Consider the following 14,070-nt stretch of genomic DNA (forward strand, 5'->3'; position numbering starts at 1 on the left):
ATTTGCAGCTTATTTTGTGTATGAAAGGAAACCCAGAATGAAATCCTTCAACATTACAGTTTAGTAAATTAATATTGAATCATTTTGAGTCTACTGTAATTTAAACTACATTAGTAATCTAAATTATGTTTGATTGACATAGTGATTTTCTCCTAGAGAAACACTATGTTAAACTGTATAAAAAACAATCTAGGGTTAGATTGGGGTTAGGGTTAACCCTAACTCCATCACTAATCTCAAATTGAGTGGTAGAGATGGCTTAATCTTCAAATGCTTTATGAAAGTACTGGTTAAAAGATGCATTTTTATCTAGCATTGAGCTCTGTACCCCAACTCTAAATCTGCTCTGCTGGGAAAAGAATGATCTGCCTGATGGTGTCTCAGGCCTCTGTGGTTTATTTCATAAGCCTGCAGAGAAAATGCCTAAAGAGAATTTAAGTTAAAATTGTGTCCATCTAATTATTGTAGGTGAAATAGAGGTCTACACCTTTTGGTTTGTAAATGCATCCAAATACCAAGTTAATGTAGGTTTCATTAAGATTATTTCACTAAGTTGGAACCCTCTGTTTTAAAAAAGAAGTTATGTCCAAATCTGAAGTATTTAAACTAAATGACACTGACAGCAAGTTTTTCTACCAAACCTTAGTTGGCTTCCTTTTTCACCTGTCAACTGTTGAACATAGACATGGTTAAATAACGCCAGGTCTATGTAGGCAATTATAACTAATTTTCATAAGTCCTTAAAGAGTATCAAAAAGCTGAACAACTTATTTCTCCTGACAATTTCTTGAAACCACTTCTTGTTCGTCCAACATTTTAATATGCTTCATTACTGACTTGTCATCAGCTGATGGATACTGAACATGTCCTGAAGAATCCACTAAAATTAGATGCCGTTTTGTTTATAAAATCATGCCTTTATGATTTTTGCATAAATGCATGTCATTAAACAAAATCAACCAGCAACCCTCCCGACCCCACTGAGGGACAAGGGTGAAAGAAAATGGATGGATGGATAAACAAAATCATAGCATTAAAAGATCACTTTGACAAGTACTGAAATTTTATTTAACTTATTTCTTTTTAATAAAGACATTGGCAGACAAACTGAACCACATTCAATTGACCAAGGATACAAAATTGTTCCACCAGTACACACTTTGTGCATTCTTTGGATTAAGAAATAAGTCAGAGCTGCACATATTAATAAAAAATGAAAAGTAGAAGATCCAAAAAGATGTCTTGGTTATGTTAGTTACTACAGAATCACTGAGACTGCTTAGTACTGTAGCCATTTAACTGCTTAACATAAGCACAAGTGTTATTATTCCACTTGAAGTAAAAATAGTAACAAACTATTAAATTAACTACAATTTATCTTATTATTACCTTGAAAATACACTAGATGTGCAGAAACATAAGTGAAAAAGAAACGCACTCAATGACATTCATGAGGAAGTAATTACAGCTCTACTAAGCCCTTTCAGAAAGTACAAAGGCACAAACAAATTAACCATTTAGAAAAAGAAACATTGCCTATTTGGAAACATAAAAGCACAAGAACAAATTGTAAGGTGTCTCTTTGTGACTTATGAGCAAACTATATATATATATATGACTTATCAGTCACTACTGAAGTTGTCGTCAAAGGTAACGCTCTCTTCTCCTGACAAAAGTCTGTAGATCAGGGTGTCCAAAGTTGGCCCTAGTGGCCCAGCATGTTTTATTCTCTCACTGCTGGAAGTAACAACCTTATCAGCTTGTCAATGTTCTTAGCCCTTCTAACGAGCCATCATTTGATGCAGGTGTGTTAAACAAGGGAGAGAACTTAAATATCCAGGATGCCGGGCCTCCAGGACCCACTTTGGGCTCCCCTGCTGTAGATAATACTCTGTTGACTGCAGCTTCATCTGTTGGTGCTGCAGCTCTCTGAGGATGATGCTCTGGATACTTCTTGGACCTTCGTCAGTTAGGGCACAGGACAAACCTTTAAAGTTGAACATAATTAAAAATAAAAATACAAAATTTGGATGCTTTAACTTTTGGTATGTTTATGCATTACTTAAAAACATACTTTTAAATGTACCTACCGATAATAGGCGGGAAACTCCTTTAGAGTGTCTTCATAGGATGACAGATTTCCAATGATGGTCCATCAACAAGGATCCTCTTTTCCTCTTCCAGTCTCTTAACTATCATGATGTCATCGATTGCCAGTCTTCACACAAAAACAAGGGCAGAGTCTGAAATGCATTTATGAAAAGGACAAATCAACTCAGTAAAAGTTTAAATTAGTAAGTTTAGGTCAACACCTGGAGTATTTAGTCACATTATCTGTCAGGTATGATGACAGTATAAAACACATTAGTGTATGTTTACTTACCACTGTGTGATTGCTGCCATGGCAATGTTGTGTCACCGGACAGGATCTCTTCCAAAGACAGAACTTCTGTGTCTGTATCAGTCTTCAAGCGACCAACATCTTCTAAAGCCAATGCTAAGATGTTTTCTCCTTTCTGATCTTGCAATGAGCCTTGGCACAAGCTTTGTCCATCTGTATCTGCACAAACATGCACAAACAACATCAACTGTGTCAAAGATGTTTATGGAGTTGTGTTCCAGAAAGGTTATTCAATGCCTGGTCAGTGTTACTTACCTTACATTCATGGGCTTTGCCATGGAAAATTGAGAGAAATGGGGACAGATTACGAGTGGGAGAAGAGGCAGCTGGAGAGGTGCTTCTGGGTATTTTCTTCTTCTGAAAAGACTGAGAGGATAGGACAACAGGAGGAGAAATAGGAATCAGATCAAGAAGCACTATCACAGTATCTTCCTGGTTCTCTGGTATCATCCCAGGCTGCTCCTGACCGATGGTCTCTGTCTGTTCAAAGGTCAGGTTCTCGGCTCTTTACTTCTCTTCATCTGGCTTGCAACAGCAATAAATAACATAGACAGGAGGAAAGAAATTTGCCTGTACTGATGCAAGTTCGTTTTTAATTCAAGTAAATGACCTAGCTGCAATCAGTGTATCAGACAGGGTTCATAAACAAAACTTTAAAGATCATCACAGCCTAGGGGCACTGATGTCTTTAGGAACCCTCCAATTTTACAAAGTGGCCACAACAAGCATGACCATAAACATTATTATGTGACTCTATCATGGCTAATTAAACGTATTAAGCACAGGTACAATGTACAGGTACAATTAGCCTCGAAGAGGCTAATTTAGCTAGCTTCCACCGTATATTTTCCGGCAAAAAATAATACAAACGTGTTTTCAACCATTCGCATCACAGTCCTACTGCCATTACGTCCTAAAACTACCATCAGTAAGTTTATAACATAACACTTTGGAGTTATTTTTGGTTTTAGAGTACAAATACATTTTGACAGATGCAGGTTTCTACTCACCGGAGTGTAAGTGTCGCATATGATGACGTTAGCTTCTTCTTCTTGGGTTTTTGTGGGATCCGTCCTCATTTTTATTATTTCAATCAAAGATATTAAAACGTTTACAGAACAGTTTATCATGCAATCACGAAAGAAAATACATTTTAATTTTTCTTAATTTTTTTAGAGTAAATCATTGGTATCATACTCAAAAATAGTTGCTAAATTAAAACAAAAAAACTAACAAAAAACATCGCTTTTAAATCAAGTTAATAATCACAACAAAAACCCTCCGGTTTTATATTTTACTGAGTTATTTTTAAACATCGAATTAAAGTCTTATGACCATGTATTTGTAGTAAATATTCTTAATATCCTGTTCAAACTAGCACATAAATTGTAAATAAAGGTTTTTTTAAAAAGCTAAAAAAAAAAAGGTTATATCGGCGAAGAGTTGCTGTTATCACCGATAGAATGGTTGATTAAAACCTGCTAGCAGGCAGAGCAGGGACCAACTGAGGCCATTCAATGGGGCTGATAACCACTGATAATCGCCATTCTATGGGATGATAACATCCGAAGCGGGTGCTACTTCACCTGTCTCTCCTGCCACTTCAGCTCCAAAAATCAACTCCGCACTGTTCTGTCCCTCCACTGTGTCGGTACACCTCAACAGTACCTTCCGCCTGCTCCTCTGCAGCGGGCTCCTCCGCCGCCACTGTGGGTTCCTCCGCCGCAGCCGCCGCGGGATCCTCCGCTCACTAGGTGGGTCCTCCACCTGCTCAGTAGCAGCGGGTTGCTGCTTTGCCGAGTGCAAAGCAGGTCCTGGGCTTTGCTCTTATTAAGATGTGTGCCCTGTTGGGACACATCTTAATAATGTGCCCCTCCTGACCGCAAACAAAACACTTCATGTTAGAGGACGTAGCAAACAAGATGTAATCAAAATCATTTACTCTAACACAGGGCCGTGGAGAGGCCACTAAAGGGGCAGGTGCTCAGCAACAAAAAAAGGGCACATCTAACCACATTCTAGGACAGAATATCAACAAAGCCACTCAGCTTTCAGAGTTTAATAAACAATGACAAATTACAAAAATGTGACATATACAATCAAAGCTAACGAACATCTCCATATAGAGCATAACAATAGAGCATAACACTATGCCTATGTAAGATATTTTATTAGTAATTTCTTTCTGCAGGTCTATTTTGTTATAGGAAAGTATTGCACATGACGTCTTGAGCAGGGCCTAAAATCACAACAAAAGATTTCTGATGTGTGCAAATAAATGTTTGTTTGGTAAAAATGAGTTAATTAAAAAAAAGTATTTTAAACAAAACTTTTTCTTTTTAAAGGAATCATTACAATTCCAAAAGTTTTGATTACAATTTTATTTTACTTAACTGAGGTTCTTTTTTTTCCCTATTGAATAATTGGGAAACAAATTTAACTTCATACTCTGCGAACCAGACTCTAAACTTAAAGTCACTTTGGGGCAAAGAGCACAAAGGGCAGGTGCTCAAGCACCCCCAGCTCCCCCCTCTGCAAGTCCCGACTCTAACATGAAATCGAAGGTTGAGTTCCTCATCCCTCCGTTTCAAAATCATAAACAGGTGTCTCCTATGGGAGACATGTTTCGACAACGGTGATTTGCACCCAGAAAGTATTTTTTTCACCGATGACACCACCTTCCCGTGGCGAGACAGATCTTTCATCAAAAACTCGTCACTTATAAAAGGAGGCACGTTTGATAAAGTGACCTTAGTTGAAGGTAAAGTGAGCGGCGATACTTGTAAAAACAAACCGTTGACAGAGACGCCTACCTCCACCAGCTTTTGAGCCTGCTTCTCTGTCTCCACAAACAAGACGACAGCTCCACTCATGCGAGCTGCCGACTTGATAGAACCATGTCCGATCACCTCTCCCACCGCCAGACAAACTTCCTCCACGCTGCACGGAGAACCAGCGCCCACCTTGACGCCGTTCTTCCGGGTCAGCGTGGAGAAAGCCCCACCACCAGACACCATGGCGTCGTTAGACGCCGGCCAGCCAGGCACGCCTGACGGCCGCACCCGAACCCAAACAAAAACCCCTTAAAACGTGACAAAACTAACACAAAATCACAACTAAACAATTAACATAAACACCCAGTGAAAAAACAGTAAGAAAAACAACAAAGATAGAAGATACACAACCACTCGCTCTTTCACTCTTCTTCCGCTCTCCACTCACCCTCCTCTCACATGAAGATTTTTTGATTTTAACAAAAACATTTATTTACAATGATTTAACAAACTGTTACATAATCAAGTCATTGAAAAACTAAATAAAAACAATAAATATTTACATTAGTAGCTTGTTAAAATGTAGTTCTCCCTGATTAGAAATGGTGCACAATACATCGTTAAAACCCCACAATTGTACAAAACTATTAAAATTCCCGGTGGCTCTGAGGAAACAAAACTCCAGGCTTTGATGTTACACTTCCACATTGCCACAGCATCGAGTTGAGGTCCAGCCTGCATTTTGTCACGACGAGTTAAATAAATTGCCATTTTGGCCTCTGCAATTAAATAATTTAAGATCCGGGATTTAAAACTAGTGGCTCGACTAAAATGCACACCTTAGATAAAAACAGAATTGGTAAAAACCACGCCAAAAAAGCTAAAAATTCTCATTAAAAAAACAAAAAAAAACTTGTCAACTGTACACAATCCATAAAAACATGAAAAACACTCTCAGACAAACTGCAAAAAGGACACTCATTTAAAAGCCCAGGACTGATGACCGATAAACGAGTTCGTAGCTATGGCGCCATGAAGTATCCTCCACTGAAGGTCACCAGTCCTTTTTTTTGATTAGAGGCTTGTACAAAGTCCTCCACTGAGGCTTCTGTCCTCTGAATTTGTTGCTCCACACACTGATGGGTCTTTTGCAGAGAGCTCTCTTGTTCAGGATCTTTGTACAAAATTTATACAGTATTTTTGGACCAGTTTTACAACTGGAGTTAGGGCTAAATCCAAATCCGTACAGTTCATCAGGGGACCACTGTCGTCCTCGAAATTAGGATCCAGGACCACATCTGGAAACGGGTCATTCTGGTCAGGCAGGCACTCTTTTGTTGCATGTAGCTGCAGGAGCCGCCTCTCCTCAACTGACAGCCGCTCCTTCACACGCTCCAGGAAGCGCCGTACTAGTCTGCCGCACCGGACCCTAAGCAGCGAGACAACTCCTGGACGTCAGAGAAGTCTGGTCCCGCCACCTGCACCCGACGCCAGAGGGTCACCTTCCCGGACCTGGACAGTGCCTCAGGCAGTCCCGGCACGCTGCTGTCGTGGACGTGCAGTCTCGCTCCACATACCAACGGTTCTTCTAAAAGCCAATGCAGAGAATTACGTGTTTTTGCTCTTTGCAATTTAAAAAGAGCACAGGATTTAAAAACACACTGATAAAACTGAGGCAACCCTTTTAACTTTAAAAGACTAAAACCAGTTAAAAACAGAGCAGCATCCAGCCACAGACAATTAACACGTCTGAGGATACAGCTGGCCACGTCCTTCCTCACAGGAGATCCTGTCAGGTATTTCAGTAGAAACTGTAAACGAAAAGTTGCTGTTCTGCTGGACAGGTGGACAAGGCCCTGGCCCCCCTCCTCTCTTAATAAAAACAACACAGACTGTGGCACCCAGTGTAGACTGTTCCAGAAAAAATTTACCATCTCTGATTGTAATTTTACAAGTAAGCCAGATGGTGGGTCTATAACATTGAGTTTGTGTCACAGCTGCGATGCCATCGAGGTTGTTTAAAACCAGCACTCTGCCCCTGTAGGACATCTGGGAGTGGAGCCACTTCCATTTTGACAATTTGTTTTTGATTTTCTGCTTGACGTTTTCCCAGTTTTTATTTACAATAACCTTGCTGCCAAAAAACACACCATACTGTTAGGGTTAAATCTCATGTTTAAAGACAGCAGCAGGCAAGAAGCCAAAAACGCTTTATCTCAGCGAAAGGAATGAAAAATGGACTATCAGTGAATTCGCAGCTCTACATTCTATTTACAGCCTTATTAGATGTTGGACAGGTCCGAAATGCTAAGAAGAAATAGATCTGGCTGTTTCAAATTGAAGTTAGGGCTAAATCTCATGTTTAAAGACAGCAGCAGGCAAGAAGCCAAAAATGCTTTATATCAGCGAAAGGAGTGAAAAATGGACTATCAGTGAATTCGCAGTTCTACATTCAATTTTCAGCCTTATTAGATGTTGGACAGCTCCGAAATGCTGAGAAGCAATAGATCTGGCTGTTTCAAATTGGAGTTAGGGCTAAATCTCATGTTTCAAGACAACAGCAGATAAGAAGCCAAAACAGCTTTATCTCAGCGAAAGGAGTGAAAAATGGACTATCAGTGAATTCGCAATTCTACATTCAATTTTCAGCCTTATTAGATGTTGGACAGCTCCGAAATGCTGAGAAGCAGTAAATCGGGCTGTTTCAAACTGGAAACAAGCCTAAATCTGATGTTTGAAGAGAAAAGATGCCAAGAAGCCAAAAACGCTTTATCTCAGCGAAAGAAGTGAAAAAGGGACTACTTGGGTTTACGAAGCTCCACAGTTAATTTGCTGAGAAGCATTAGATCTGGCTGTTTCAAATTGGAGTTAGGGCTAAAATCTCATGCTTCAAGACCACAGCTTTATCTCAGCGAAAGGAGTGAAAAATGGACTATTAGTGAATTCGCAGCTCTACATTCAATTTTCAGCCTTATTAGATGTTGGACAGGTCCGAAATGCTGAGAAGCAGTTGATCGGGCTATTTCAAACTGGAATCAGGTCTATTTCTTATGTTTCAATAGAGTTGAAGCCAAAATCGCTTTATTTCAGCGAAAGAAATAAAAAAACGGACTTCTTGTGTTTATGAAGACCCAAAGATTATTTTCAGTTTAATAAGATGTTGGACAGCTCCGAAATGCTGAGAAGTAGTAAATCTGGCTGTTTTAAACTGGAATCAGGTCTAATTCTTTTGTTTCAATAGAGTTGAAGCCAAAATCGCTTTATCTCAGCAAAAGAAGTCAAAAAAGGACTTCAATCTGGAGAGACTCAGACGGACAAAGGGAAACTATTAAAAGATTTAATGACAGGAATGAATAACAGTTCTTTGGCGCTCAGACCCCAGCAGCTAATTTGAGCTGAGATTTGATGTGAATTCGATGAACATCCTGATAACTGATTAGGGATGCTCTCCCCCGGGGCCCGACACTGGTGGTGGTGGTCGGGAAAGGGTGCCATCCTAGAGCCGAAGGATGTGGGAGGAGAAGGCGAGGTGGTGGGTTGAACGCAGCTGGGAAGCAGCTGACGGCTTGGGTGTGGATCCTTTTATGCAGAGCCTGATTGCTAATTGAACGCGCCGGTGAGGTCCAGCGCTGAGGTCGGAGATGAGCATGACTTCGATGGGCAAACAAAGGGGGTGGAGTCTTCCAGCCTGAACTTCCGCTAAAGCTCCATTTCAATCTGGAGAGACTCAGACGGACAAAGGGAAACAATTAGAATATTTAATGACAGGAATGAATAACAGTTCTTTGGGGCTCGGACCCCGGCAGCTAATTTGAGCTGAGGTTTGATGCGAACTCGATGAACATCCCGATAACTGATTATCTCTCCCTCCCCAAAAAAGGGCTGAGGCCGGGGCCGAGGCCAGAGGAAAGGTGAGACCTAAAACTCGTATGCCGACTTGAGGATGCGTGGAGAAAAGAAAAGTACGGGTGGTAGGCCGAAGGAGTGAAGAAAACTAGAAGGTGAGAAGCTGATAGGAGGAATCAATTTTGATTGATAGAGGGGTTTTCATGATACGATGCTCATCCGGAGAATGAAGGCCTGCTAAGGAAAGAGCCGAAATAATACCGGGAAAGAGAGTGAAGGATAGTTGAAGGCGCGGAGCCAGGCAGGAGTTGGGGAGCTAGGGGATACTAATATATCTGGAGAAAGGCTGTAGGATAGGTGCCCACGGTAAGGGAGCCACACTTAAAAGTATGAGGGAAAGGAAAACCACTGAGACATGGACCAACAAAGAGAGAAAGGCTAGGACACGGGCTGGCTGGAGGGGCAGGCAACGCTAGTACATGGGTGAGATGTAGGGGCAGGCAACGCTGGGACATGGGCCAGCTGCGGGGCTGAGCGACGCTGGGACATGGGCCAGCTGCGGGGCTGAGCGACGCTGGGACATGGGCCAGCTGCCGTGGCTGAACAACGCTGGGACATGGGCCAGCTGCAGGGGCTGAACGACGCTGGGACGTGGGCCAGTTGCAGGGGCTGAACGACGCTGGGATGTGGGCCAGTTGCAGGGGCTGAATGATGCTGGGACGAGGGACAGCTGCAGGGGCTCGAGTGACGCTGGGACGTGGGACAGCTGCAGGGGCAGAGACATGCAGGATTACTGGGATGGCATGGAGTCAGACTGCTAAAGCTGATGGGTTACTGAGATAGTTTCAGGGAAACCAAAAGGATGGCAATAGAGCTGATTGGTTGAGGGACAAAGAAGCTAGAAGTAGACTTGCGGGTTCAATCTTTGGAGGATGCGAGTGAGTAATAACACAGGAACGAACCTGTAAGTAGCAGCATGGGAGGACACAGACAATCACATGATAAGTTTACACTTTGGACAAGGTAAACCAACCACCACCAGCGAAATGCGGAGTGCTCGACTGGCACAGAGTGAGCTATGGACACAGGGAAGAGATGCATAATCATATGAAGAGAACACTGAAAGAGACGAGTTGCTGAGATAATGTCGAGGGAGTGCTTGGAGACTGGTTGAACATAATCTAAAGCTATGGATGAGTATAAAGAAAAACTAAGATTCCAAATGAGGATAAAAGAAACGGAACATATAGAAAATAAAATTACAGAGCAAGATCTGAGATTAAACATGAAATGAGCGATTCCATCCAATAGCTGAACTGAACTGAGCAGAGGTGGAGCCAAAATCGATTTATCTCAGCGAAAGAAGTAATAAATGGACTCCTTGGGTTTACGAAGCTCCACAGTTAATTTTAAGTTTAATTAGATGTTGGACAGCCCCGAAATGCTGAGAAGCAGTATATCTGGCTGTTTTAAACTGGAATCAGGTCTAATTCTTATGTTTCAATAGAGTTGAAGCCAAAATCGCTTTATCTCTGCGAAATAAGTAATAAATGGAATCCTTGGGTATACGAAGCTCCACAGTTAATTTGCTGAGAAGCAATAAATATGGCTGTTTCAAAATAGAGTTATAGCTAAATCTCATGTTTCAAGACCACAGCAGATAAGAAGCCAAAAATGCTTTATGTCAGCGAAAGGAGTGAAAAATGGACTACCATTGAATTTGCACCTCTACATTCTATTTTGAGCCTTATTAGATGTTGGACAGGTCCGAAATTCTGAGAAGCAGTTGATCAGGCTGTTTCAAACTGGAATCAGGTCTATTTCTTGTGTTTCAATAGAGTTAAAGCCAAAATCGCTTTATCTCCGTGAAAGAAGTAATAAATGGTCTTCCTGTGTTTACTATGCTCCACAGTTAATTTTCAGTTTAGTTAGATGTTGGACAGCTCTGAAATGCTAAGCAGTATTTCTGGCTGTTTTAAACTGGAATCAGGTCATATTCTTATGTTTCAATAGAGTTGAAGCCAAAATCGCTTTATCTCAGCGAAAGAAGTCAAAAGAGGGCTTCTTGGGTTTACGAAGCTCCACAGTTTATTATCAATTTAATTAGATGTTGGAAATGCCGAGAAAGCCTCGAAATGCCGAGAAAAAGTATATCTGGCTGTTTGAAACTGGAATCAGGCCAAGTTCTTATGTTTTAATAGAGTTGAAGCCAAAATCGCTTTATCTCAGCGAAAGAAGTAATAAATTGACTTCTTGCGTTTCTAAGCTCCACAGTTAATTTTAAGTTTAGTTAGATGGTGGAAAGCTTGGAAATGCTTAGAAGCAGTATATGTGGCTGTTTTAAAAGGGAATAAGGTCTAATTCATATGTTTCAATAGAGTTGAAGCCAAAATCGCTTTATCTCAGCGAAAGAAGTCAAAAAAGGACTTCTTGGGTTCATGAAGCTCCAAAGTTTATTTTCAGTTTAATTAGATGTTGGACACCTTCGAAATGCTGAGAAGCAGTATGTCTGGCTGTTTTAAATTGGAATCAGGTCTAATTCTTATGTTTCAATAGAGTTGAAGCCAAAATCGCTTTATCTCAGGGAAAGAAGTAATAAATTGACTTCTTGTGTTTCTAAGCTCCACAGTTCATTTTAAGTTTAGTTAGATGTTGGAAAGCTTGGAAATGCTGAGAAGCAGTATTTCTGGCTGTTTTAAACTGGAATCTAATTCTTATGTTTCAATAGAGTTGAAGCCAAAATCGCTTTATCTCAGGGAAAGAAGTAATAAATTGACTTCTTGTGTTTCTAAGCTCCACAGTTCATTTTAAGTTTAGTTAGATGTTGAACAGCTTTGAAATGCTGAGAAGCAGTATATCTGGCTGTTTTAAACTGGAATCAGGTCTAATTCTTATGTTTCAATAGAATTGAAGCCAAAATCGCTTTATGTCAGGGAAAGAAGTAATATATGGACTTCTTGGGTTTACTATGCTCCACAGTAAATTTTCAGTTTAGTTAGATTCTGGAAAGTTTCCAAATGCTGAAAATCAGTTTATCTGACTGTTTTAAACTGGAATCAGGTCTAATTCTTATGTTTTAATAGAGTTGAAGCCAAAATCGCTTTATCTCAGGGAAAGACGTAATAAATGCATTTCTTGGGTTTCAATACTCCACAGTTAATTTTAAGTTTAGTTTGATGTTGGAAAGCTTGGAAATGCTGAGAAGCAGTATATCCTGATATTTCAAACTGGAATCATGTCTAATTCTTATGTTTTAATAGAGTTGAAGCCAATATCGCATTATCTCATCGAAAGACGTCAAAAATGGACTTCCTGTGTTTACTACGCGGAACAGTTAGTTTTCAGTTTAGCTAGATGTTGAACAGCTTTGAAATGCTGAGAAGCAGTATATCTGGCTGTTTTAAACTGGAATCAGGTCTAATTCTTATGTTTCAATAGAGTTGAAGCCAAAATTGTTTTATCTCATCGAAAGACGTAAAAAATGGACTTCTTGGGTTTACGATGTTTCACTGTTAAATTTCGATTTAGTTAGATGTTGGACAGCTCTGAAATGCTAAGAAGCAGTATATCTGTCTGTTTTAATCTGGAATCATGTCTAATTCTTATGTTTGAATAGAGTTGAAGCCAAAATCACTTTATCTCAGCGAAAGAAGAAATAAATTGACTTCTTGTGTTTACTAAGCTCCACAGTTAATTTTAAGTTTAGTTAGATTCTGGAAATCTTCAAAATGCTGATAATCAGTATATCTGACTGTTTTAAACTGGAATCAGGTCTAATTCATATGTTTTAATAGAGTTGAAGCAAAAATCGCTTTATGTCAGTGAAAGAAGTAATAAATGGACTTCTTGGTTTACTATGCTCCACAGTAATTTCAGTGTTAGAGATTTTTGTATTTCATTTTGTTGTTACTTTAGTTCATATTCGTCTATGTTAGAGATTAAATGTTCTTTTTTGTGTGTATTAACTGACCTGGGGTCACAGTCTGTTTCTTCAGTGAAACAGTTTGACAAGATTTGAACCGGCTCAGGCCGTAAATCAATATCGCATCTGGAACTGTGCTAGTTGTTTAGGTAAATTGTTTTACACCTTGCTGTGTTTAGTAAATGTTTACGACCTTTGCTGTTTTTCTCTGCTGTCTATCTTGCTATCTCCTCTTGAAGTTTGAAATAAGACAAGCTTTACCAAGATTTCAGACGCTCTATGAACAGTCGGAGGAGCATGATAGAGTTGTTCTCCTTTGCAAGTTTGTCATAAATTCATATACGTTGTCTGTGGTTCTTTTATGTAGGTTCTAGAAATACCTTCATTCAGTTTAGTTAGATGTGGGACAGCTCCGAAAACCCGAGAAGCAGTATTTCTGACTGTTTTAAACTGGAATCAGGTCTAATTCTTATGATTCAATAGAGTTGAAGCCAAAATCGCTTTATCTCAGCGAAAGAAGTGAAAAATGGACTTCTTGTGTTTACTACGCTCCACAGTTAATTTTCAGTTTAGTTGGATGTTGGACAGCTCCGAAATGCTGAGAAGCAGTATACCTGGCTTTTTAAAAATTTAATCAGGAGTAATTCTTATGTTTTAATAGAGTTGAAGCCAAAATCGCTTAATCTCAGCGAAAGAAGTCAAAAATGGACTTCTTGTGTTTACTAGCTTGTCGTGAAATCTGGTATGAGTATGTGAGATCTGTCCAGGTGCACGCAGAAAAACGGAATAAAGGCCTGAGGAATAACAGTATACCCTGTATAATGATTAAATGATGATTATAAGTGATAAGTGATTATAAGGTGATAATACACATGCCAATGAAGAAATGTCTGTAATGTATGATCAAAACATATATTCTGTACTTTTAATCAGAGAATGTTATAAGGTATGCTCTGTACTTTTAATCAGTTGAAGGTAATAATGCTTTATGGAAATTGAGGTTTAAACAACTTGATTGTTGTATAATACTCATTGATTATTAAGGAATAAAGATAATGAGTGAGGAAGGAACATACTGAGGTAAAATGATGACAAAGTAAAGCATTGAACATGTTTGAACATGTTTT

The 14,070-nt window shown here is 39.7% G+C and overlaps 1 protein-coding gene across 1 annotated transcript; it reads right to left on the reverse strand.

Moving 5' to 3' along the window:
- Positions 1-4,139: 4,139 nt before the first annotated feature.
- LOC145553070 (uncharacterized) lies at positions 4,140-6,564 on the reverse strand. Its single transcript, XM_081611542.1, has 2 exons — positions 5,215-6,564; positions 4,140-4,277 (listed from the first exon to the last, which is right to left on the reverse strand). The coding sequence occupies exons 1-2, from the start codon at positions 5,416-5,418 to the stop codon at positions 4,173-4,175; spliced, it is 309 nt and encodes a 102-aa protein (XP_081467668.1). The 5' UTR covers positions 5,419-6,564; the 3' UTR covers positions 4,140-4,172.
- Positions 6,565-14,070: the final 7,506 nt, after the last annotated feature.

The sequence above is a fragment of the Poecilia reticulata genome, chromosome 10 (assembly GCF_904066995.2).
Source record: "Poecilia reticulata chromosome 10, P_reticulata-male-v2, whole genome shotgun sequence".
Lineage (NCBI taxonomy): Eukaryota > Metazoa > Chordata > Actinopteri > Cyprinodontiformes > Poeciliidae > Poecilia > Poecilia reticulata.